General features: G+C 40.4%; 1 protein-coding gene across 2 annotated transcripts; it reads left to right on the top strand.

Annotated features, from left to right (window-relative positions):
* Window positions 1-1,335: 1,335 nt before the first annotated feature.
* On the top strand, window positions 1,336-24,138 carry LOC104934940 (myosin-9). Of its 2 annotated transcripts, XM_027282988.1 has the most exons (43): window positions 1,336-1,557; window positions 5,606-5,793; window positions 5,931-6,071; window positions 6,202-6,358; window positions 6,766-6,793; window positions 7,138-7,231; window positions 7,607-7,627; window positions 8,877-8,969; window positions 9,210-9,273; window positions 9,636-9,734; window positions 9,967-10,110; window positions 10,726-10,821; window positions 10,962-11,038; window positions 11,191-11,385; window positions 12,125-12,298; window positions 12,404-12,577; window positions 13,049-13,163; window positions 13,339-13,529; window positions 13,686-13,807; window positions 13,925-13,994; window positions 14,102-14,262; window positions 14,359-14,467; window positions 14,959-15,090; window positions 15,251-15,457; window positions 15,569-15,706; window positions 15,809-15,932; window positions 16,124-16,295; window positions 16,431-16,643; window positions 16,936-17,080; window positions 17,165-17,371; window positions 17,503-17,607; window positions 17,897-18,049; window positions 18,774-19,022; window positions 19,313-19,525; window positions 19,709-19,921; window positions 20,006-20,167; window positions 20,528-20,656; window positions 21,236-21,324; window positions 21,575-21,698; window positions 21,971-22,179; window positions 22,386-22,494; window positions 22,609-22,781; window positions 23,164-24,138. In XM_027282988.1, the coding sequence occupies exons 2-43, from the start codon at window positions 5,611-5,613 to the stop codon at window positions 23,267-23,269; spliced, it is 5,880 nt and encodes a 1,959-aa protein (XP_027138789.1). In that variant the 5' UTR covers window positions 1,336-1,557; window positions 5,606-5,610; the 3' UTR covers window positions 23,270-24,138. The 2 variants fall into 2 exon arrangements, with proteins under 2 accessions (XP_027138789.1, XP_027138790.1); XM_027282989.1 differs by lacking the exon at window positions 7,607-7,627.
* Window positions 24,139-25,348: the final 1,210 nt, after the last annotated feature.

Below are 25,348 nucleotides of genomic sequence, written 5' to 3'. Positions count from 1 at the left end.
ACGCTATTCTTTGAGGTCTAACAAGTTTGTACTGTTACCAACATTAGACCTAATGTAACCTCTGAAACAAACAACTCTGGAACAACTTGGACTGAATAAATCGGAAGTTTCACAGCTTTATTTTACTACCTTCAGTTTATATATTTATAGTCATAAAACATAGTGTAACTGTGTGTCTTATCTCTCTTTCATTCATGCTGTGACATGCTACCCCTACATTTTTATCAGCCCATCTTTGATGTGTGACAGATTTTAAACAACAGGACAACCGGGGCTCCAGGTAATGGCAGGGTTTTGAAAAGAAACTTTACACCACAGCCAAAAACACAACACAAGACCACGCCTCCCGTCCCATCCCCACCTCTCTGATCTGAAACCTTCTCTCATTCTGGAAATCTTTCTTTCTCTGTCTCCTCTCTCTGACCATATATGGTAGGATATTAAACCAAAAGCTCATTGGTGGACGGGAGACAAAGTGCAGGTATAGACACTTCCCCTTGTTTGAGAAATGTTGCGGAAACAAAGATCAGTTCTTTTTTTTTTTGTTTGTCTGTTTCATTTATGTTTAGTCATTAAGTAAATATAAGTTAGTGTCAAGCGCAGAGGCTGTAGGAGATCTACATGCACTGACACCAGACCCATAACAATATGAAAACATAATTGTGTGAACAGACTCTGTGTAGCAGTCTTACATGTCAGGTTGCCCTCTTTACATTAGTGTCCTCTCCCCACAGACAGTTATGTATGTTGTGTCATATTTCCACTTTAGACACATCAGCAGTGCCACACCCCTACTCCTGTTGCAGGTATGAACGAGGCTCTGCATTCCTAAACATACACACACACACACACACACACACACACACACACACACACACACGATACTATCTGACTAGATGCTGCAATCATCCACAGATGATCACTGACTATCTCAACACACAAACACTTTACTCCCTCTGTGCATAACTCAGAATAAGTGAAGCTGTTCTGCAATTGCTTTTTTTGTAACCAAATGTTTGTCATTGTAGTTGATAAATGACTTACTAGTTTCATTGCATTATTAATGACAGCACATTGACTATCTTTTTGATATATATATATTTATATACTTGTGGTCTCACTTGTTATTCTGCGCTTCCTTGTGCCAGCCGAGTTTTAAAGCATTATATGAGCCAAGAAAACAACTTATCTATTTCATTTTATAAATGTACTTTTTGATTCAGAAGCACCTGGAGCCACAACTAAAAACTCCAGTTTTTACGTGGAGCTCTTGAACGCAGCACAGACCACAAGAGGGGCGGGGCGTTCAATTTACCTGCGAAAACTAAAACTGGGCGGATTAAAGGTGCAGAACCGTCCACCCTCACCAAGCCACGCCTGAGCAGCTGGCCCGCATGACAGGGCAGAGAGACGCGGCTGAAGACGAGAGACCGACGAGGCTTTTTCTCCTTCTTCTTCCTCTTCTTCCTCAGCAGCTGCTGCTGGTGTTGTGAACAAAGTGTCGTCGAGCAGGAAGACGAACCGAGCTCACCTACAGTGCCTGCAGCTGAAAACCAGGTGTGTACTCGTGTGTTTACTGCAGGTAGGGAGAGCTGAGGTGGTCAATAGGTGCGAGCTGGTTTGAAAACGTAGGTGTAGAAAAAGTTTCAGTTTAAGAAAGACGAGGAGAAATCAGTGGGGTTTACTCAAGATGAGAAATGTCGCGCACCTGGCCAGGTGTTCTCATCAGGGGGACACAGAGGAGCCCTTTAAACCTGCGCATACTCAATTATCACCTTTATTGTCTCTGATGTGTTGGATTTATTTACATTATATAAGCTGATTAAACTTTCCAATAGGACTTTGTGTAAGTCTTATAACTGCGACAGCTGTCTGTGATGACAAACCCACACCAGTTAAGTTTGTATGAGGAATATAAAATGCATATTTTTTTGGTTTCATAAAACGAACTGCACACACCCTTCTGCTACTGTTGCTTTATGTATGTATGTATGTGTGTGTGGTGTGTGTGTGTGTGTGTGTGTGTGTGTGTGTCTACCCTGAGGATACAAAATTGGCATGCAGTTGCAAAAGAGAGAACTTGGTTTTGTGGTAATGAATGAGAACTTCTGTCTGACATGACTTTATCAGCATGATGTTATAGCACATTTCTGCTCATGTGTGAAAATAGTTTGCTGATCAAAATCTAGTCTTTTTTTTTTTTTTTTTTTTTTTTTTTCAATGCAGAGTCCTCTGCAGCCCCCAAAACTTAAACATTTAATTGAAACATCTTTCTATTAACATACTTTGACTAATCCCTAATGTGCCACACTGCTGTCGATCTCTTATTATCAGTGCCTCACTACCACCAGCCTCGTATCAGCAGGCAGGCTGCAGATGGCAGGGCTTGTGCCCTCTGGTTAGGTAAGAACCACAGAAGCCTGGATAAAGCAGAGGATTGACTGGCAGCCAAGAACAGGAGATGCTGTTGAAAACGTGCGCGATAAGACTGAAGAGCACGAGACACCCAGATTAAACGGACCTTATGCAGAGAACAGGATGCATGTGCAGAGAAAACTAAAAGTAATATCAGTGAGGTTAATAAGGTGAGAGGACCTGTTTCCAGACACGGTTGAAATCTTTATGGGGAGACCCCTCTCCAGTCCTGAGCTCAGCAAAGGTTTGGGACATTTGAATGACAAGAACTGATGCAGAACAGAGGACATGGACACTGAAGTACTTCATCTTGTCATTTTGAACCACCGTGTCAAAATGTGCAGAGGCAGACTTTATGCAACTTCCTGAGGAAGTTAGCCCATGTATGGCTTTAACAGTTCACACACTAGTGACTGTCACAAGTTTTCTGTGTGGTCCTCTTTAATGATTATGTGGCGAGTATTGATGCATTCATGCCCTCGTATGTACTCTGAAAACGTGATGCTCTCAGTCGTCTCTGACCTCTGGGAGTGCTGCAGATTTCCACACATGGCAAGTTTTTAGCATTAGTCTGAGCACATAATGAACTTAAGAGGGACACAGATGACACCTTGTGCACTGATCCTTTTATCCCTTGCTTTGTAAACGTACACACACTGTCTTTATCTCTCCATGCACACTCTATGTCTTTATCTCCACACACCCTCTGTGTCTTTATCTCTCCACATATACACACACATTGTTTTTTCATCATCCTCTACCTGAGAGGAGGCAGTTGTTTTAAACCTTTGCAGTACAAACATTCATGTACAAACATCTGAGTCTTGTCATGAGTCTTGACAAGCCTCGCTTTGTTTTAATTTACAATATTATTAGTATTTGAGGTAACAACATGACACCTCTAGATACTTAAATGAATGTATTACTGAAGTGTGTTGACGTCCCTGTAAATAAACTCCCAAGTCCTTTCTCTTACCTTTTTTGAGTGTTAGTTACAGCCATTAATGCAGACTAAATCCTTTAAATACCACAAGAACACTGAATTTGTTTATTTTTATGTGGAGCCATTATACCTCCAGTGCGTTTATAATAACGTACTCAGTGGTTCCCAAGCTGGACCTTGTAGGATAAATCTGAGCGCTCTCAAGCAACCTACAAAACCTATGATCAAACATTTAAACTTTGGTTGAGCTGAACTCATTTCAATTTATTAGTTTATTGAGTCAACTTGCAACCTGTGAACAAAAGACATAACATCATTTTGTTTAGAGCTTAGCAACCTTTATCTTAGTCTCTGCAGAAATGGGTAAAATAAACGTTTTTCCATTGAACGTAACTGAAATTGACATTAAATCCACAAAACATTACAATAATTCAAAACTAGGCTTTATTAGAAATCAAGCTGCTCCTCTGTGCATTGTATGTGTGTATTTTACTTTTATAGTCACAAAAACAAAGCCACAGCAATTTAGTTTAAGTCTTTTCCTCCATATTTTTTTGATAAAACATCATGACTTGCAGGGCCATCTTAAAATCGAGACGATGCATCTCATTAGTTAACATGACGTCAGTGAAAGTAGAATGCAGGGGTGATGGATTTTCTTTTCTCTTCTTTTTTTGGTGTTTTTTTTTTTTCTTCTGATCAGGCATCAAGTCTTTCTCCAGGGTGTGGCTGGGGAATAATGACATTTCTCTTTCTGCCCAGACTTGTTCCTGACATTCCTTCCTGCCTCTCTGCTTGTCGAGCATCCCTCCTCCGACCTTTTACAAGGACTTTTACATAACTTGCCCTACTGGATGCACAGAACCAGTCTCACTCAGGCAGAATTATATGTAATGGCTATATTTGTTACCTGTGGAGGAAATTGCGGATCTAAAGAGCAAGTTGAGGGTAATGAGGATTGGGAGAAGCGAGTCGGGAATTTGTGGAATTCTGCGTAATGAGTTGGTCAGGAAGGAATGTGGCTCAGACAGGGAATAAAAGATGGAGTCGTGCTATAGAGCTCAGCTAAAAGACTGTTGAGCCTCAGGTCATGAATACACATTACATTTAATTTAAATTGGATTTAGTAAAGTAACATTTGCTAATGGTACAGTGAGTTTCTCTGCATTTGTAAGTTTCAAAGAGCTTCAGTGCAGATTTATAAGTCATAGAAAAAAGAGGCTGCATAATAATAATAATAATAATAATAATAATAATAATAAGAATATAATAATAATGTGAAGCAACAGCTGTTGTGGTAATAATGTGCCCAAACCTGTGCTGTAGCTCCTGTTACCTTCTGACTGTGCAGTAATGATCTGTTGTTTTTGTTGAGTTCGTATCACACCTCAGTTAAACAGTTGAAACTAAAACTCATTATACAAACTCAACAAACAAACTTAATCTTGCATGAGTGACAAGGTTATGTGCATGACAAGCAGCAATGACAGAGGTATTTCAGGACGTGCAAACAGTCTTTCACTTCTTGCAATGTACCACGGAAATGTGTTTATAATCTTCTCTATGTAAATGTTGGTTGGGCAACATGTCTCAATATAATGCAGTGTGAAATGATGCCAGCACTACAGAGATCAATAGATCTGAACCAACAACTAAAAACCTAAAAGGTAATAACAACACCAAAGCTGCAGAGGCCTCTAAATATTAGTAATCTGAAGTATTTTAAAGAAGGATATTTAGTTTGACATGTTTTCCTTCATTTGATTGTGAGAGCAGAGATGTGAGAGGAAGTGAGGAAAGACAGGAGTTATGACATACAACAAAGCCGGACTTGAAACGATGCGATTACAGTCAGCATCCTAAACGCTTCTTGGCCTTCTGTACACCCTGTGTTTTGAAATTTTAGATCAAGATGAAGCTTGTCAACCACGCCTGCAAGAATTTGCCAACAAATTATTCTTGTTTTAATGGGTTCATTCATTAAATTTGGTGAAGAATACATTTAATTTGTTGGATGTAAAATGGTAGAAAAGCTGAATCAAAGATAGGGGTAACCCATGACCAAAACATCCACCAAATTTAAAGATTTTAAGATTCTGCCAAAGAAATGAGTGACTACTTAATCTGAAGTGAGGTCCACCGTACAATATCAGTTTTTTTCAGTGTTTTGTTCCCTTGTTTTGAAAGGCCACACTGCTCAAAATGGCTTCATATTCATCTAAACTGCTCTCTTACTCTGTCCTGAAGCTACCATGTCGGACGCAGACAAGTTCCTGTATGGGGACCGTGGGATTAACAACCCTTTGGCCCAGGCCGACTGGGCCACCAAGAAGCTGGTGTGGATCCCATCTGAGAAGCTGGGCTTTGAGGCCGGCTCCGTCAAAGAGGAGCATGGAGACGAGTGTGTGGTGGAGCTGACGGACTCTGGCAGAAAGGTGAAATTGAAGAACGTGTCGCTCAACAACAAGAAACCAACCAACCTTTTTCATTCGATTGGTGCATTAATAACAGTGACAGATGTGTGTTTTGATCAGTGAGCCCTTCTGACAGGCACGTTGTCTCTGTTTCTCAGGTGAAGGTAAACAAGGATGACATTCAGAAGATGAATCCACCCAAGTTCAACAAGGTTGAGGACATGGCGGAGCTCACATGCTTGAACGAGGCCTCTGTGCTGCACAACCTCAAGGAGAGATACTACTCTGGACTCATCTATGTGGGTTTAAGTGCATACACATGGTTATATAGTGGCACTACGATCAGATTATTTTTTTCTTTTATGTCCACTTGTGTGACTTGTTGCATTAAAATCCTCTCTGACGGTAACCATCTTCTATTTTACACAGACGTACTCCGGTCTCTTTTGCGTGGTGGTCAACCCATACAAGTACCTGCCCATCTACACTGAGGACATAGTGAACATGTACAAGGGCAAGAAGAGACATGAGATGCCCCCTCACATCTACGCCATCACCGACACAGCCTACAGGAGCATGATGCAGGGTACCACATATATATATTTGTGACGAAAATTGTGTGTTTAGCAGCATTAGACTTTAGTTGGTGCATTGTATATACATCACTTAGACTAGAAGTGTGTAGACGTCCATGCACACATGGGTTTTATGGCTGCAACTAATGATTATTTACACTATCAGTGAATGAACAACAATGAAGATTTAGTTCACAATGATGTGATGATGAAAGAATGCTGGGTTCAGAGATAATCAGTGATAATTCAATCAACAAATTGATTTAATCACTCAGTCCTGCTTACAAACAGAAAGATGAACAGAAACTGCAGAGTAAAACAATCACACACCTTATTTTTCTCAATTCAGCTGCTTGTTTTTCTGTTATGTCAACTGTTTCTCACAGATCAACATTCTTCTTCTTTCTCTTCCTCTCAGATCGCGAGGACCAGTCCATCCTCTGCACGTAGGTTACTTTGTTTTCAGTGGTCTATTTTTTTTTTATTTTTTTTTTTCCTGGTCCATCTTCATCTGCAGATAGTTTGCCTGGGACTTTTAGATGTTTGAAGTGTCAATGTTTGAACACCCAGGCCCTTTAGGTTATGGAGTCATCACATGTTTTTACTCATTCTTGACAGTTTGGTGATCTAGATTTTTTTTTTCTTTTCTTGCAGACTACATGTCTGTAACATGACATGTTGCTTTTGATGCCTTTTGATCAGTATTACCTCTGCCATGATGTTCAGCACACTGACCGCTCTCATCGATGTTATGTGTCTAAAGCTTCATTTACTGTGTCTTTTTCTGCAGTGGGGAATCCGGAGCAGGGAAAACAGAAAATACCAAGAAAGTCATTCAGTATCTTGCCCATGTTGCCTCGTCTTTCAAATCCAAGAAAGATCAGGTCAGTAAAACCTGTTTTTATGTTTTTATCCTTTTCTTCCTGATTCTTTGCTGGTAGTTCGTCCAAAGATTTGAAAAATCCACAGTGGAGACCTTGTATTTTTCCTCACCTTTTGATGTTTTCTCTTTCCATCTAAGTCCATCTCTATAATGTAGTCTACCTAATAGAGATCTGTGGCGACTACTGCACATTCCTGTTTCAGGCCTCGACGTGTCTGCCTCACCTCTGCTGAGATTTAGTGAAGCAGAATACCGATGTTTGTGTGGGGGCGTGTGTTTGTACTTGCTGTCCTCATATACAGGTCGTTTCACAAGATTTTACATGAAATGTTTGAATAAATGTGTTGAACTCTCTCCTTTTTTACCTCTTCTCCAGGGCAGTGCAGTTTTGTCACATGTGAGTTCATCCATACGCATGGTGTCTGACCGTTTATGCACACGCACTACTCTACTAACAGGGACATTATTTTCTTTGTCTGGGTTTTCAAGGAAATGCATTAAACATTATTAAGAATGGCCTTAGAGGAATAGTTGGTAACTTTGAAAAATATGCTTTTTATTCTCTTGCAAAGAGTTGTTCAAGAAGATTGCTCTCACTTGCATGTCTGTACATTAAATATGATGCTGAAGCCAGCAGCTAGTTAGCTTAGCTTAGCATTAAAACTAGAAACTGTGGGAAACTCCTAGTTTGGCTCTGTCCAAAGCAACAAACTCTGCCTAATGTTGTTAAATCTAATTTAAATTGTACAAAACTAAAAGTGTAAGAAATAACTTTTCAATTTTCCAACCTTTATGCTAAGTTAAGCAAAGCTACCAGTCTGATATGTAAGTGGTATTAATCAAACTTTCAGAAGGGGAAAAAAATCCCAACTGTAGCAGATTTCCCAACGTCAAATTATCTTTTAAAAATAATTGAAAATTTAATCAAACAGTTTCAACAGTAAAAAGATTTACCTGTTGTAATTTGTAGAGTTAAAAGGTTATCGTTAAAATATAAGAACACGTTTTTCATGGTTAAGAGTCTTGTAAATGCGTCCTTGTGACATTGAACTGCCCAGCAACACAACAGAGCTGTTAAGCAGTAACCTTATCTGAGGTTTGTCTCACATGCTAAAACACACCTTTTGTGCCTATAGTTTTAAAAGCTGTATTAGGTAACAGTATCCCACTCCACCCAGCAGCTTTTTTTTTTTTTTTTTTTTTTTTCTCAATCTGGTCAGTCTTGATTTTTGTCGTTATGTAGCTTATTCGGGGTGCCGCAGTGCACTCCTGCATTTCCTTTGGGGTGAAATCTCGGCTAACCAGCCCACGTGCTTCTTGTGTTCTCTTGTTTGTGCCTGCATTACAGGGTTTTTGTGCTTGAGTGGGCTTGCTGTGCTGCGGGAATGTGTGTTGGAATGTGCAATATATTCTGTGTGTGTCTGTGTGTGTGTGTGTAATGATAATATTCCCTGAGGTGATTCTTTTGTATACGCAGCCCAAATTCAATACACTGAATGAGTTATTGCTCATGTTTGTTTTCAACCAATGATCCGCAGCGCTGCGAGGAAATGCATGATTTAAAGATGTGCTAGCTTCACCAATGTCTAGCTAAAAATTGTTCTTGCAGTCTATAGTTTGTTCTGATACTGTGTCCTCTCTGTCAGGGGGAACTGGAGAAACAGCTGCTGCAGGCAAACCCCATCCTGGAGGCCTTTGGCAATGCGAAGACTGTCAAGAATGACAACTCTTCAAGATTTGTAAGAAAGATTTGAAGCCTTAAAAATATCTGTCAAAATAAAGTTTAATTTCAAACCAGTGAGCAGAGCACAAAGAAAAAAAACTCAAATCTCATGTAAAATGACTATGTTGTTGTGTGCAGGTAGCTCATAGTCCATGTTGAAAAGTTAGTTTAGACAGAGGATTTTTTTTAAATATACTCACCCTTAAAAACACAGGTTTTGTGTTTGCCTATTAAAATGATTTGTTTTCTCTTGTAGGGAAAATTCATCAGGATCAATTTTGATGTCAATGGATACATCGTTGGAGCCAACATTGAAACTTGCATCCTTTTTAAAAATATGCTAATGGATTTCTTAATTCTTTTGTACTGGGCAGGATTAACCTGCCAGGTGGCCTCGGGCCAATAATGAGTTTCCCTCCGAAGCCATTTTGGCAAGGCTGATGGAGAGAGTGCTTTGCTGCCTCAGGTTTGATGTCAGTTCTTGATCATTTGACTCTGCAAATTTGTTTAGGATAACTCCCACGTAAGCTTACACTTCAACTGATAATGATAATAAATGAGTAAAACTGGTGCAGCCCCAGGCCCCTTTATAGTTCACCAGTCTTGCTTCTGGACTACTTTTATATACATGCTCTTGTCCTGCTGCATCTGCGTTTGTTTGTCTTGACTGAAGTGTTACCAGATCTGCTAGAGAAGTCTCGGGCTATCCGACAAGCTAAAGACGAGAGGAGCTTCCACATCTTCTACTACATGCTGACAGGAGCAGGGGACAAGCTGCGCTGTGAGACATTTTATCACAATGTGACTGCATCAAACTGGGATACGTGAATGGAAGCTGCAGAAAGCAGCAAAATAAATGTGGTTTATTGTTATCTGAACATGACATTCACTTAGTAACATGGGAAGTAGCTTGCCGTTTCTCAGTTCAGTTATTAGTGTCTGAAATATAATAATGCTGAAGTCTGTTAAAATGGTAAATTCTCCACAAATCTCTCCTCTTTTTCGCTCTCCAGCTGAGTTATGTCTGGAGGATTACAGCAAGTACCGTTTCCTGTCCAATGGAAACATGACAATTCCTGGTCAACAGGACAAGGACCTCTTCACTGAGACCATGGATGCCTTTCAGATAATGAGCATCCCAGAAGAGGAACGAATTGGTACATATTTTCTCACTTTAAAGGGCTGTGGTGAATTATACTCATTATCAATCAAGGTTTTCTGTGGAGTTTTTACCCTCTACTAGCACTATGAAGCTGTTTTTCCATAAATGGGTTAGTTTTGTTTGTCACATGCACACACTTATGCAGATGATGAGATGTAATTTGTTTGATAGAGCTCAAGGATACACAGAATGTGTTCTGGTGCTTGAGGTACATGTAACATTCGTTTATAAGAACACTCCACAGGGCCTGTTTAATCTTTTTTCTCTCTCTCTCTCTACCAGCAGTCCAAAACTGATTCAGCTGGGCAAAAAACAACATTCAGTTTACTATAATATGGAAGAGAAAGGTGTCATATCCTCACATTTAAGATGGTGGCACTAGTGAATGTTTGAGCATTTACTCATCAGAAAATTCTCAAATTCTTCATAAACCAAATGATAAATCAACTAATTGTTGCAGCTCTAGCCTACTTTGGATGTATTAGATTGTAATGAATTGTTATTATTGTGTTAAATAACTTTTAACACTACCAAACATATGGTGGTATTTATTTTTCACGATGTGATTCTTTCCTCTGCAGCACTCAGTGACCTTCTGCTTGTTTCTCAGGTCTTTTGAAGGTGGTGTCAGCCGTGCTGCAGTTGGGGAACATGGTTTTCAAGAAAGAGCGCCACTCTGACCAGGCCTCCCTGCCTGATGACACCGGTACACACATTTACACAGACAGACCGTCGTCATCATCATTTCCTCTGTGCATGCTCTCTGTTTCATTTTCTCAAACCTTCCCAATTCATCCATTATCCACCTTTACAACCTCCAACTTTACCTCCATGTTTAACCCCCAGCTGCCCAGAAAGTGTGTCACCTGCTGGGCGTCAATGTGACTGACTTCACACGAGCCATCCTGTCTCCCAGAATCAAGGTCTGCATCAAATGAATTTAGATTTTTTTGGATTTACCTTCACATGTTTCGCCACCTAGTTTGTGATACAAATTTCTACCTTTTGTCTGTCGGTTTCCATGTAATGATAATTGTAGAATCAGAAGATGATATCTGAGCATTTCTTTTTGTAGGTTGGCAGGGACTATGTCCAGAAGGCCCAGACCCAGGAGCAGGCTGAGTTTGCTGTTGAGGCTCTGGCCAAAGCCTCTTACGAGAGGATGTTCCGCTGGCTGGTGTTGAGGATCAACAGAGCCCTGGACAAGACCAAGAGACAGGGAGCCTCCTTCATTGGAATCCTTGATATTGCCGGATTTGAGATCTTTGAGGTGAGGTGTTTGAGGCTTGACAGGCTGGCAGTTACTCTATTTTTGTGATCAGACCTAGCACTCTGATGGGGTTCAGTTTGTTTAATGCTGCATCCTACAGACTGTTGTCTTGCTGACACAGAGTGGTGTCAAACTATTAGTATAGTATTACTTATAGAAATGAAGGGGCAGAAAAATCAAGTGGGACCGCACCTGAAGAGGGGAAAACACTTCTATTTTTAACACTGTGTCCCTCTACTGTAAGAGTCGGCAGACGCTGTTTCACAGCAGGTAAAACTTGATCAACAAGTTGAACACATGGCTCTCTCTTATCACAGCAACCGAGATGAGTGTACAGTAGCAATTTACTGTTGCCTAAGACAGGTGAACAGTTTTTCACATCAAAATAATTTGAATCATATCTTATTATTGACTTTATAATTGCAATTTCAGCCAAGATATTATGTAGTAATACTCATTTTAGGGCTCAAACTATTATTTTCATTATTGATTAATTGATTATAGAATGTCATAAATTTCCAAAGTGGAAGTTGACTTTCATATTCCTTGTGTGACTGACTGGACTGAAGATATTCAGTTTACTAACATGTAAAACAAAACACAGCAAACATTATTATTTGTGAAGCTGGCACAAGTACATTTTTCTAATAAAAGTAACTAAAGTGATTACTTGATTCTAAATATTTTTAAATTATTTCTCTGTCAATGAAGTAATGAAGTCTCTAATTCTTTCCTACAGTTGAACTCATTTGAGCAGCTGTGCATCAACTACACCAATGAGAAGCTTCAGCAGCTCTTCAACCACACCATGTTCATCCTAGAGCAGGAGGAGTACCAGAGGGAGGGCATCGAGTGGAGCTTCATCGACTTCGGCCTCGACCTGCAGCCCTGCATCGACCTCATTGAAAGACATGTAAGACATCTCCCAGTTCGTGTAACTGCATATAGATCATTAAAACAGTCACAATTCCTTGGAACTGCAGACTGATATGTGTTTGTCCTGTTTGTGTCAACACAGGCCGGTCCTCCAGGCATACTGGCTTTGCTGGATGAAGAATGCTGGTTCCCCAAAGCCACAGACAAGAGCTTTGTGGAGAAGGTGGTTCAGGAACAGGGAACACACCCCAAATTCCAGAAACCCAAGAAACTCAAGGACGACGTTGACTTCTGCATTATGCACTATGCTGGAAAGGTCATTGAGGATGAATGTTTACATTGTTGAATTTGACTTTCAAAAGCTTTTATTGGACTTTTAACATGTACTTTTATAGTTAGACTACATTTCTCCATCCAAAGAAAAAACCTTTGCAAAAGGGCTGTATAAATAACCAAAGTCATTGTTTTTCCTCTTGACAATATAAGTCAATGGACATGTATATAAATTCCTTATGCTTTATATTCCTATAGGAGTAAATGTACATAGTTACTTTCCATAACTAGTTGGCTGCAGAGAAACAACATAGTCCTCAAAACTGTGAATATACAAAGTTTGGTTCAAAGAAGAGCTTTTTTTTACCTTTTTTACTAGTTTACCTTATACACTGAATTTCAACACTTGCCACATGCACCACAAGACAGGGCATTGAAGCCTTAACTTAAAGTAGTAATGGTTTGGTGATAACTTCAAGTTCTTCATTATAAATGTAGCTCTTCTCTGGTGTAGGTGGACTATAAAGCAGACGAGTGGCTGATGAAAAACATGGATCCTCTGAACGAGAGTGTGGCCACTTTGCTCAACCAGTCTACTGACAAATTTACTGCTGACCTGTGGAGAGACAGTGAGTGAATTTATTCAAAGTGTCATCTTGCAAAAGAAAATTACTATCTGCACACTGTTGCCTGAGACCTCAGGTAACAGAGAGGCATTTTTATGATTCAAAGTGATTTCATGATCATTTCAGTGTCTGTAAACACGCTGATAAAACAATTGTTCCACCGTCTCCGTCCTCACAGTGGACCGTATCGTCGGCTTGGATAAGGTGGCAGGAATGTCGGACTCTATGCACGGTGCATTCAAAACCCGTAAGGGCATGTTCCGCACTGTAGGTCAACTGTACAAGGAGCAGCTGGGTAACCTCATGACCACACTCAGGAACACCAACCCGAACTTTGTCCGCTGCATCATCCCCAACCACGAGAAGAAGGTACAGACCAAAGAATGGTTCTCAACATTGCAGCTGTTGCAAAAATTGATTCATGCATTTTGTGTCATTAGTTCAGTATATTTAATGTTCTTCACTTGCACCATATGTCCACACAAGGCTCCTTAATGATCATTTGTGCATTTGTTTTCTCTTCAGGCTGGTAAACTGGAGTCTCACCTGGTTCTGGACCAGCTCAAGTGTAATGGAGTCCTGGAAGGGATTCGCATTTGCAGACAGGGCTTCCCCAACCGCATCGTCTTCCAGGAGTTCAGACAGAGGTGACAAACAACAGAAAGAGATTTAAATACATAAAGACATATTCCTCATACAGAGAAAAACATATCAATCAAAGAAAGAAGAGAAAGTCAACATAACCTAATTTGTCTGTCTCACAGGTATGAAATCCTCACTCCAAATGCCATACCAAAGGGCTTTATGGATGGAAAGCAAGCCTGTGTGCTTATGGTGAGAAAAAATACAAGCAGTTCATTAGAAGAAGGGAAAATTTTCTGTCTGCTCCATTTCAAGTGTTAGCACTTGTCACTGAGTCGCTTCTGTCTGCTTCATGTCAGATCAAAGCTCTGGAGTTGGACCCAAACCTTTTCCGCATCGGTCAAAGTAAAGTGTTCTTCAGAGCCGGAGTCCTGGCTCACCTGGAGGAGGAGAGAGACATGAAGATCACTGATGTGATCATCAGCTTCCAGGCCTGGTGTAGAGGATATGTGGCCCGCAAGTATGATGGATTAACTTGATCCACAACGAAACAATATTTGCGTACATTGTTTTTCACTTGATTATTTATGTCTTTTTTGTTTTGTTTTTACTCTAGAGCTTTTGCTAAGAGACAACAGCAGCTGACAGCCATGAAAGTTATCCAGAGGAACTGTGCTGCTTACCTCAAACTCAGGAACTGGCAGTGGTGGAGACTTTTCACTAAGGTAAGAGATTAATGAATGCATTTTATTTTACTTAACAATGTGTTACTGGGTTGTCTAAACCTTTAGTAATACGACAGCAGTAAACTATGCTAGTGTCATGTTACTATCAAAATATATTAATATAAATATAGTGTAATTATAAGTGACACCTTTTTTGTATTGAATAAGATAATAGTCAGCAGGTTGGTGTTGTAAATTATAAAGATTAGTATTAATGTTTTGTACATCAGATTTTTACAAAGAATAAAAAAATAAGGAAATTCTTTAGCTACTGCTTATGCATATAGGCTAATGCATTTTCTAATGAAAGACTAACTTATCTGAATTCATAGTGTTCTGGTGCAAACACATATTTATTATACTGTAGCAGTAAAGTAATTTCACTTTCACACTCCTTCTTTATTTTCTCTTGAGAGCATCCCAGGAAAGTCCAAACATCACCATGTTATAATGTTTTAATTTCTAATATCATTTTTGTTTTTTTCTTCCAGGTGAAGCCTCTGCTGCAAGTGACTCGGCAGGAGGAGGAGATGGTGGCAAAAGAAGAGGAGCTGGCTAAGGTGAAGGAGAGACAGCTGCAGGCTGAGGAGCAGCTCAAAGAATTTGAGTCGAAGCAAGAACAGGTACGAGTCATAACACTGGAGTAAGCTTCATCTTTGGTAACTCTTATTTTAAATTTCTGGATTGAAACTGCATGTAGAATTGATTTTTACGAATTTATAAAAACATGAATCATTATGACAAGTCCTCTTACTCATTGTGACATTGCCTCCCCTCTACAAGCTGAATGCTGAGAAGTTGGCTCTTCAAGAACAGCTGCAGGCAGAGACAGAGCTGTGTGCCGAGGCTGAGGAGATGAGAGCTCGTCTGGCCACCAGGAAGCAAGAGCTTGAAGAGATCCTGCATGACCTGGAGTCTCGACTGGAGGAGGAGGAAGAGAGGGTCACCCAGATGCATACAGAAAGAAAAAAGATGCAGCAGAACATCACAGTCAGTAAAGTCCTCTGGGATCCAGAATATGAGATGCGATGAAAAGACATGCTCAAAAAAACCCCCCATTGCATTAACTCAAAAATAAAATTGTTTGTGTTGTTCTTCCAGGACCTGGAGCAGCAGCTGGATGAGGAGGAAGCAGCCAGACAGAAGCTCCAGATGGAGAAGGTCACCACGGATGCCAAGCTGAAGAAGCTTGAGGAGGAAGTCATGGTGCTGGATGACCAGAACAACAAGCTCAACAAGGTCTGAACACAGGTTTATTTAGTTCACTGCTAAAGGTGCAGGGTAAATAAAACACCTGGAACAACAAGTAATTTATTTTCTTGTTTTGTTTTTTAACCACAGGAGAAAAAACAGATGGAGGAGAGGATCTCAGAGTTCACCACCAACTTGGCTGAAGAGGAAGAGAAGTCCAAAAGTTTGCAGAAACTCAAAAATAAACATGAAGCCATGATCACAGATTTAGAGGGCAAGTATTTATTTGCATTATTGTGTTTTTGTTTCATTTTTGTTAGAATTAATTAGAAAACATAATGTCATTCTTATAATTTGTTTCTTAACCACACAATCATTTTTAAGGAGCTGGAGGAAGTGTCATGGAGAGAAGAAACTAATTTGTTCGCCCATTACAAATTTTGGTTCCTGTTTTTTGTGACACAGATCGTTTAAGAAGGGAGGAGAAAGTGCGTCAGGAGTTAGAGAAGAACCGGCGTAAACTTGAGGGAGACTCCACTGATCTCCATGACCAGATTGCAGACCTGCAGGCCCAGATTGCTGAACTCAGAGCTCAGCTGGCTAAGAAGGAGGAAGAACTCCATGCTGCACTGGCCAGGTTTAAATATGTTTTTCCTTTTCTTCCCTTATGAAGTTTTAGGTGGACTTTGATGCGATAGGACAGACTTTCGATAACAATCACAGAGACTTACCCGTATGTCGATCTCATCCCTCCTCTTCATCTCACCTTTAGGATTGAGGAGGAGGCTGCAGCCAAGAACTCAGCCCAGAAGAAGATCAGGGAGTTGGAGGCTCAGATCTCTGAGTTGCAAGAGGATCTGGAGTTGGAGAGGCAGGCGCGCTCCAAGGCTGAGAAACACCGCAGGGACCTGGGAGAGGAACTGGAGGCCCTCAAGACTGAGCTGGAGGACACTCTGGACTCCACTGCAGCACAGCAGGAGCTGAGGTAAAAAGCAATTCAGTATTCTGCATTTAAATGTGTCTGAATGTGGACATACTGTATGTAGTCAGGAGACAATGACTCCTGGAACAAACTGAAGTGTTGGTCAAGTGGAAAGTCTGACTTCCTGAGCTGCTAAATGAAAAGTCAGAAGATCAATGTCAGTAAGATTGATCTGCACCAAATTTCACAGCAATCGATGCAATTGTGTTGGTAGCACAAAAAAGGTCTAAATTTAGTTTGTTTCTCTTCTCACATCTCATTCTTTGTTATTCATTCCCTCATTCTGTCTTACCAGGAGCAAGCGTGAGACAGAGGTCGCTGAACTGAGGAGGAATCTAGAGGAAGATGCCAAGTTCCACGAGCAGCAGATGGCCGACATGAGACAAAAACACAATCAGGCGTTTGACGAGCTCAATGAACAGCTGGAACAGGCCAAAAGGGTAACGCATGGGATGGTTAGAGGAGAAATATCAATTCTTAACAAAACACATGAATAACACCAATAACATGTGGCACTCCTGCAGAATAAGGTGTCGGTGGAGAAATCCAAGCAGGCCCTGGAAAGTGAGTGGAACGAGCTGCAGATCGAGATGAAAACGCTGACACAAGGCAAAATGGATTCTGAACACCGTCGCAAGAAGGCTGAAGCCCAAGTTCAAGAACTGCAGGTCAAATTTGGAGAAAGTGAACGACAGAGGCAGGAGTTGGCTGACAAGATGGCAAAGATGCAGGTATGGACACTCTGTAAATTTACTTCCCTATCACAGGTGATTTATCACCTGTGATAGGGAAGTATTGTAAAGGAAGTGTGTGTGGATTCTCATTATGTGTCTAATCCATTGTCTTTCTATCTGGGTTCTAGTCGGAGCTAGAAAATGTAAACGGCCTCCTGAGTGAAGCAGAGGGCAAGAACATCAAATCCAGCAAAGATCTTTCTTCCACAGAGTCTCAGCTGCAGGATGCACAGGTACAAACATGAATGCATGCATGTTTTTAACTAATATTGCTACTTCTTTGTCTAAATGTTGTCTAGTAGGTGTTTAAAGTCATCCAGTGATAGCGGTTGTCCTGTTTGCAGTATTACCATGAATGTACAGAAACTAACTCAGCATGACCTTTCATGATGTAAATTTACCAAAATGTTAAAAAAAAAAATAATAATAATAAATTAAGTGAAACCTGAGCAAAAGAACATGATTCAAAGTGTTTCAGGAATATATATTTTTCTCAAGTTGTTTTCCTTCTTGTAACTTCAGGAGTTGCTCCAAGAGGAGACCCGTCAGAAGCTGTCCCTCTCCAGTCGCCTAAGGCAGATGGAAGATGAACAAAACAGTCTACGGGATATGCTGGAGGAAGAGGAGGAGAGCAAGAAAAATGTGGAGAAGCAAGTCTCCATACTGCAGTCCCAGGTGGGTCCACTGATCTTTTCTATAGAGAGCTGATTTCAGAGGGTAACTTTATGTATGTAGTATTTATAGATATGCTTGTGGTGTGGCTCTTTGGATGGCAGTGTCAGTCTGATGAGCTAAACTACAAGTAAACTAATTGACACTAAACTCCGTACAGGCATTAATGGTTCCTACAACATGAATCCTAATGACTTTGGTGACTCTCAGACTGTTCCTCTAGCACCACCATGACTTTTTTAAAAACATTTTTTAATTTAAATATCTCAAAAACTCTTGGATTGTACTAATGTGGTTCAGACAAGCAAGCTCTACTCAAAATAAATTGTAATAACTTTGAGTTTTCTTCTAGTGCCATCACCTGTTCAAACTATAATTTGTCCAGCACTCTGGTTTATGACCAAATAGCTACAAGACTGCTACCTCTTCATCAGCTTTAGCTGTTCTAATTGGGAGATGTCCACATGTAACAATATGGTGAACATTAACATGCTAGTGTTGGAATTTAGCTCAAAGCACCACTATGCTTAACTGGATGTAGAGTCTCATCTAATTTGAGTTATAGTGTTTGAACACTGGCACCTCCTCATTCCACCGTTCTTCCGGTCTTTGTCAGACAAATTCTCCCTATCACAGCCTTGATTCATTCATTAGGATTCCACAATGTAACTTGCCCACAATTCAGTCTTGTCCTTCTAACCCCCTTTCTTTTGTTTCATGCTTATAGCTGGCAGAGATGAAGAAGAAGCTGGAACAGGAGGCCTTGTCTCTCGAGGGGGCAGAGGAGGGCCGCAAGCGATTCCAGCGGGAGTTGGACAGTGTGATGCAGCAACTGGAGGAGAAGACCTCAGCCTACGACAAACTGGACAAGACAAAGACCCGTCTGCAGCAGGAGCTGGATGACCTCATAGTGGACCAGGACCACCTGAGGCAGACTGTCTCCAACCTGGAGAAGAAGCAGAGGAAGTTTGACCAGGTAACGTGTGAACAGTGAAATTCATGGAAGATAAACATTCACTAATGAGCTGCTTGTTTACTTTTTACATTACACATCCAAGACAGTAGATAATCTGTTTAAACTGTCAAAAGACAAAGTACTAAGGAAGAAAATCACAAAAAGGAAATATTAGTGACTTAGTTTGTCACAGCTGCCAGACTGTTCTCAAACTCTTGGTTGCACTCTTCACCACACAATGCCACCTTCATTTGGCAGTATTCAGCTTTAGTAAATTTTTAACTGCTTTTCCTACTTTTTCCTTTCTATAGATGCTTGCCGAGGAGAAAACAATCTCTACTCAGTATGCAGAAGAGCGTGACAAGGCCGAAGCTGAGGCCAGGGAGAAGGAAACCCGAGCACTGACACTGGCCCGTGACCTGGAGACCATGACAGATCTGAAGGATGAGTTGGACCGTGCCAATAAGCTGCTCAAAGCTGAGATGGAAGACTTGGTCTCCTCCAAGGATGATGTTGGCAAGAGTGTAAGAGAAAAACACTAGTGTCTTTTTGGTGCATGGAAAACTACAATTAGATGAATTGGGTCTATATGGTAACACTGGAAATGTCTGTGTTTCGTTGATGCAATAGAGGTTGCATTATTGCTTTCGGCAGAAGTTAAAATTAGAGTAGACTGTTGACAGGTAACAATGCAATCTTGTTCACAGGTTCATGAGCTAGAGAGGTCAAAACGTGCCATGGAGCAGCAGCTGGAGGAGATGAGAGTGCAGCTGGAGGAGCTGGAGGATGAGCTGCAGGCCACAGAGGACGCCAAACTGCGTCTGGAGGTCAACATGCAGGCCATGAAGGCCCAGTTTGACCGAGACCTGCAAGCCAGAGATGAGCAAGGAGAGGAGAGGAGGAAACAGCTGGTTAAACAGGTATAATTCCCAAACCATTACATGTACAATTACTGAAGAACTTGCTGAATTATGGTCTGGCTGACTAAATATTTGTACTCTCAGGTGCGTGAGATGGAGATTGAGCTGGAAGATGAACGCAAGCAGCGTAGTCAGGCTCTCTCATCCAAGAAGAAACTGGAGATGGACCTGAGCGAGCTTGAACTCCAGATTGATGGTGCAAACAGGGGCCGTGATGAGGCCCTCAAACAGCTGAAAAAACTCCAGGTAATGAAGGCAGAAAAACAAACATACAAGAAAAAGTATTGTATAATAAATATGAAAAATAAATAATTGGAGGATCCTTTCACTTCCACATTAGTTGATGGGTCTAACACTAGAAAACAACTCACTGCAAGTTATTGATATTATTTGGCCTATCCTTCGCTGTTCAGTTATATATGGAAACATACCAGAAATATATTAGGTGTTTTGAGGACCAAATTGTGATTTTTCTGTCTAAGAGTAATTGGTTGTTAACTATGTTTTTAACAAAAGTGCTCATAGAGGTCCTATACATTGACTGAAAAACGCCTCAGAATGATGGGTGTCTAACGTTGCACTGCTGTCTGCATGTGTACTCTCCAGGCCCAAATGAAAGAGTTGATGAGAGAACTGGATGAGCTGCGTTTGTCCAGAGACGAGGCCGTCAACGGGGCCAAGGAGAATGAGAGGAAACTTAAGGCCATGGAGGCAGACGCCCTGCACTTCCAGGAGGTATGAAAGTAGCGATAGCCAGTAAGTTTTTGAGTTATTTTCTGTCTGGGAAAGGTGTAGTCAGGCCCCCTCATCCAAGACGAACCGAACAGCCAGACATTATAGAAGAGGTGAATTGTTATCTATAACTAATATTATCTAATAGACCATCTGTACAAATGTGGGATCTGATATTTTCTAATGATTTACAGCAGTTCATATTTTGAATGTTGCTAGCTATATAATTTGACTTACAACAGAAAGGAATTAGATATTTGAGCTACACCTTACAAATAAAAGTAATATTAATCTCACCTGTGTAAGTTTCTCAAATCTAAAACTCAACACACATACATTTCTATTGGTATTAACTTATAAAGCACATAAAGTTCTCGATACTAACAAAATGGTGCATAGCCGTCAAGGTTGCTTTTATTGTTTGAGGAGGAAATTGTATCCAAGGAATTGCTGCATTAAAAACAGATCAGAACAGTCCCAAAAAACATTAAATTATGACATTATTTACAGGCAACTCTCCTAACATCCTCTGCAGTATCAGGATTTAAAGTCTTATATACGTGTGTCTTCTACTTCCTTCAGGATCTGGCCACTGCAGAGAGACTCAAGAGACAGATTCAGACCGAGAGAGATGAGCTCCAGGACGAGATTAACAGCAGCAACACCAAGAAGTATGAACCCAACATTGACAATTTATTTACTGTAATACTTTCTGAAAAGAACGTGAGAAGAAATTATATATTAATTGGTTACAGAACATTCTTCAGATGGTAGCTGCCTCTCATTCTACTATCTGCATGAACACTTTGTCATGTGGATCTGCAGAGTATGTACTTGTCTTAACAATGCAAGGTCAGCTTATGCAGTTGGCTACAAGTTTCTCTCTATCCAACCTCATTTTTTCTCACTTTTTGTTGTCAGTTCTCTGCTGGCAGATGAGAAGAGAAGGCTGGAGTCTCGCATCACCCAGCTGGAGGAGGAGCTGGAGGAAGAGCAGCTCAACACTGAGATGGTCAATGATCGTCTAAAGAGAACCACACTGCAGGTATGCACACAGTATGTCAGCAGCTGATAATTGTACCTTTATCTGAAAGTATAAGAAAATATTCAGTGATCAGTGGAAAGGAAAGAAAGGATTTTGTCACAATAAATTTAATTTTCTTTTTGTTATCCAAAGAAAAAGACGTAGTTACTGTCTGGTGAACTCTCAGGAGTGCAGTGAAGAAACACCTCACTGATGCCACAGTGACTGAGATCACTACTTCAGGATATGCTTTACTTTAACAATGCCTCTCCATGGTGTGTTTATGACATTAGACCGAGCAGTTGACCACAGAGCTAGGTTCAGAGCGCAGCACCAGCCAGCGACTGGAGGGCGCTCGTTCCCAGCTGGATCGCCAGAACAAGGAGCTGAAACTCAAGCTGCAAGAGCTTGAGGGAACCATCAAGTCCAAGTACAAATCCTCTATCAGCATCCTGGAGGCCAAGATTGCTCAGCTGGAAGAACAGCTGGACATAGAGTCAAAGTAAGTGCCAATGCAATGGACACTCCATAAGCTATTGTGGTCAGTCAGTAACAAATTAGGATGGTGTTTCAGAGTCATGACTTCCATTTCTGCTTTATTCTCACTGATAGCATTGAAGCTAGATTACTTTGGAAACTCTTGTTTTATTTTTAATGTCCAAAGACTGTGCACTGATCCCTTGTGGCATTTGCCGCCTTTAATTTCAGGGAGCGTCAACAGGCCTCCAGGCTGGTTAGGCGGACAGAGAAGAAGCTGAAAGAGGTGATGCTACAGGTTGATGACGAGAGGCGCAACACCGAGCAATACAAAGACCAAGTAAGCCTCATCACTCATCTTCTTTGTACTTTTAAATTTCTAGATTATAACTGGAGTTTTACTTGCCAGTATGCTTATATTGTTTTTGGCACTAAGTGAACCCTTTCTCTGCAGGTGGAGAAGACGAACAGCCGAATGCGCCAACTGAAGCGTCAGCTCGAGGAGGCAGAAGAGGAGGTGACACGAGCCAACGCCTACCGTAGGAAGCTGCAGAGGGAGCTGGATGATGCCACTGAGTCAGCAGACGCTATGAACCGTGAAGTCAGCTCTCTAAAGAACAAGCTCAGGTAGAAGCTCCTCACATTTATATTTATCCTTCAGGTGTGAAGTTGATGTAGTTTGCCTTCATCTTAGTGCATAGTAGAGCGTTTTAATAAGTTGCAGATCAGTTTGCTTGGTATGAGAATACAGCCAAAAAACCCTGAGTCATCTTGAGTCCAGCGACGTTATAGAAGTGTAATGCTAAATTGGTGTAGTACTCTTTTGAAATTACTCAATGGGAAGTGTAGAATCCAGGGCTTTTTAAGTATTTTTGAGAGTAAATGCCTGGATATCTCAACTTCTGCTTTTTTAAATAAAACATATTACTATGTGCCTCATCTTTTATACTTGTGTGCCGTATTTGTGCAGCATCTGACTGTTTTCACTGTTTTTTTGTTTTTTTTAAAGACGTGACTTGCCTTACAATATGCGGCGTACCACGAATCGCTCGGGCCTGGACAGCGATGAGGATGTGGACGTGATGACCGAATCATCTGAGCCTGCAGCTGAGTGAACGGAGAAAGCCATGAGGAAAATATTATATCTGCATGTTGACTGCAGTCATTATATTAAACATTAATCATGCAGGATATTACAGACTTTTTCTGAGAGGATTTAGCCTTGTATTCCCCTTGACAATCATCTTATAGCCTTACTGTTACTTTCTATATAACCCATTTATATTTAGCCAAATAATCATTCACCTCAGTGAATGTGTGGTGTTTTTCTACAAAGGCTTTACACATAGTTTTCATAGACTATTACTCTACTTAATGGGTATATCATAAAACATTCCTCTTGTTTCAAGCTATTGCAATTTATTTTTATTTGTGCTTGAGGTTTATGTGCTGTTACTGTACAATTTGGGAGGAAAACACTGGAAATGTTATGCTTGTTTTGCACACAACAAATATGGGTCTTTAGGGAGTTGTGATGCAGTTACAAACTAGTGTCAGTATGAATCTGTGTATCTGTACTGTATGCTTTACCTCTCACTGTGTTCTTCTTCCATGTTATTTCCTCACCCAATTTTGCACAATGCCAACACAGACGAAACAGACACAAGAGTGGACATTGTTCAGTTCATAAAGGTTGTGTAGTGGAAATACAATTTTGTTACATTTATGATAGCTTAGTTGATGTATAATGTTTCACTGGTTTTACACTTTGATTGTTGGTGGTGGGTCATCACACACAGCAGAGGGAGTTTCTATTAGCACATTAGCATCTGAATGTTTTGCCAGACTTAAATCCTGCCTATTTTAGATTACCATAACAATGTATCATCAAACTAATTGCATGTCATATGATGCCAATATTTGAAGGCTATTCTATATTTTATCCAATGCCTTAATGCAATAAATTGACAAACTATCAAATGCATTTGACTTAATCTCTTGTGAGTTAAATCATCATTATGGTCAATAATGTAAACCTGTCTATGTGGCATTGAAAAATCCTTCCAAAGCATTTTTAATGTAATGTTTGGGGACCAAATCCTCATCCGGTGCAAAGTTCAGCAGACACTATTATTAGACTTGAGCAGCCTGAGTTGTATAAATAACCTGTATAAGAAAGGATCTTCCAAAGTTGATCTTTTGAGCGCTTTATTTTTCTTTATTACACAAATTACATTCAAGTTCAGACAAGCTGCCCTAGTTTATAGGGAAACTACAAATATGTCCAGGGAAATTCCCAACCTCTTAAATACATGTGAAACAATGACACTGTCATGAGGGAGAGCTGAAACTAGATGAAGTCTGAGTATCAGCAAGCATCCCATCAACAATGAGTGTCTTTGAGCTGTAAATCATAAACCTTACAGTATGTCTGGGGTTAATATCTTGTTTCATTCACAGATGAATGCCTTAGTGAGAGAAGTACATACACTGGAAACTCCCCTACAGTAGATAAAACAATGTTCCCTCTATGGTAGCCTATTAACTAAGAAGTGCCTTCCAGGGGCCTTTACAGTAAAGAAAATGTCATAGTACTACACAGGCTGCCCTGCATGCTAGAAAATTAGTTTGACCTCTGCTTGTTTGGGTGGATGAACTGATGATAGGAATAGTTGGTAATTATTTGTATGCAAAGCTTTCAAGGCCAAAAACAGGTTTTTTATTTCAACAAAAAGACAGGTACTTTTTTCACAGTACAAAGTTGGACACTAAAATTACATATTAATAAAAAGTGGGACTACATGACTGCATTAATTTGGTGGTGGCAGCGACAAACCTTCATTGATTTAGAGCCCATCTGTACATAGGCGTTATCAAAATATGCAGTACAACTTGGCAGTATGTTAGTATAAATGTTTGTTATTCAGATGACATTTTAACCTCAAGCATGTTAATCCATCAGTTTATAACCAGAGATTCGAGTAGTAATTTCAGTAAGTCACCACAGGATGGCAGCAATACACTAACCCTGTCTGTGAGACGACCTGCAACAAATCACACAGATGGCAGACGATGAAGCAAGAAGTTAAACATATATGGAAGGAAATAAAGTTAATAACTTAATACTGTTAAATATAGTAGGCTTTCGTTGACTACACTTGCAAAAGGAAAGTGCAACTTAAGAAACTACTCTA

Source organism: Larimichthys crocea, chromosome X, assembly GCF_000972845.2.
Source record: "Larimichthys crocea isolate SSNF chromosome X, L_crocea_2.0, whole genome shotgun sequence".
In the NCBI taxonomy this organism is placed as follows: Eukaryota; Metazoa; Chordata; class Actinopteri; family Sciaenidae; genus Larimichthys; species Larimichthys crocea.
This window is presented reverse-complemented; position numbering and strand designations above follow the sequence as displayed.

What these genes read in the sequence shown, in the direction of transcription:
- LOC104934940 (XM_027282988.1), top strand. Translation starts at nt 5,611, where the DNA reads ATGTCGGACGCAGACAAGTTCCTGTATGGGGACCGTGGGATTAACAAC. An exon ending in GCAGTGCAGTTTTGTCACAT is followed by an intron (nt 7,628 to 8,876) that starts GTGAGTTCATCC and finishes CCTCTCTGTCAG; the next exon opens with GGGGAACTGGAGAAACAGCT. An exon ending in TTGAGTCGAAGCAAGAACAG is followed by an intron (nt 15,091 to 15,250) that starts GTACGAGTCATA and finishes CCCCTCTACAAG; the next exon opens with CTGAATGCTGAGAAGTTGGC.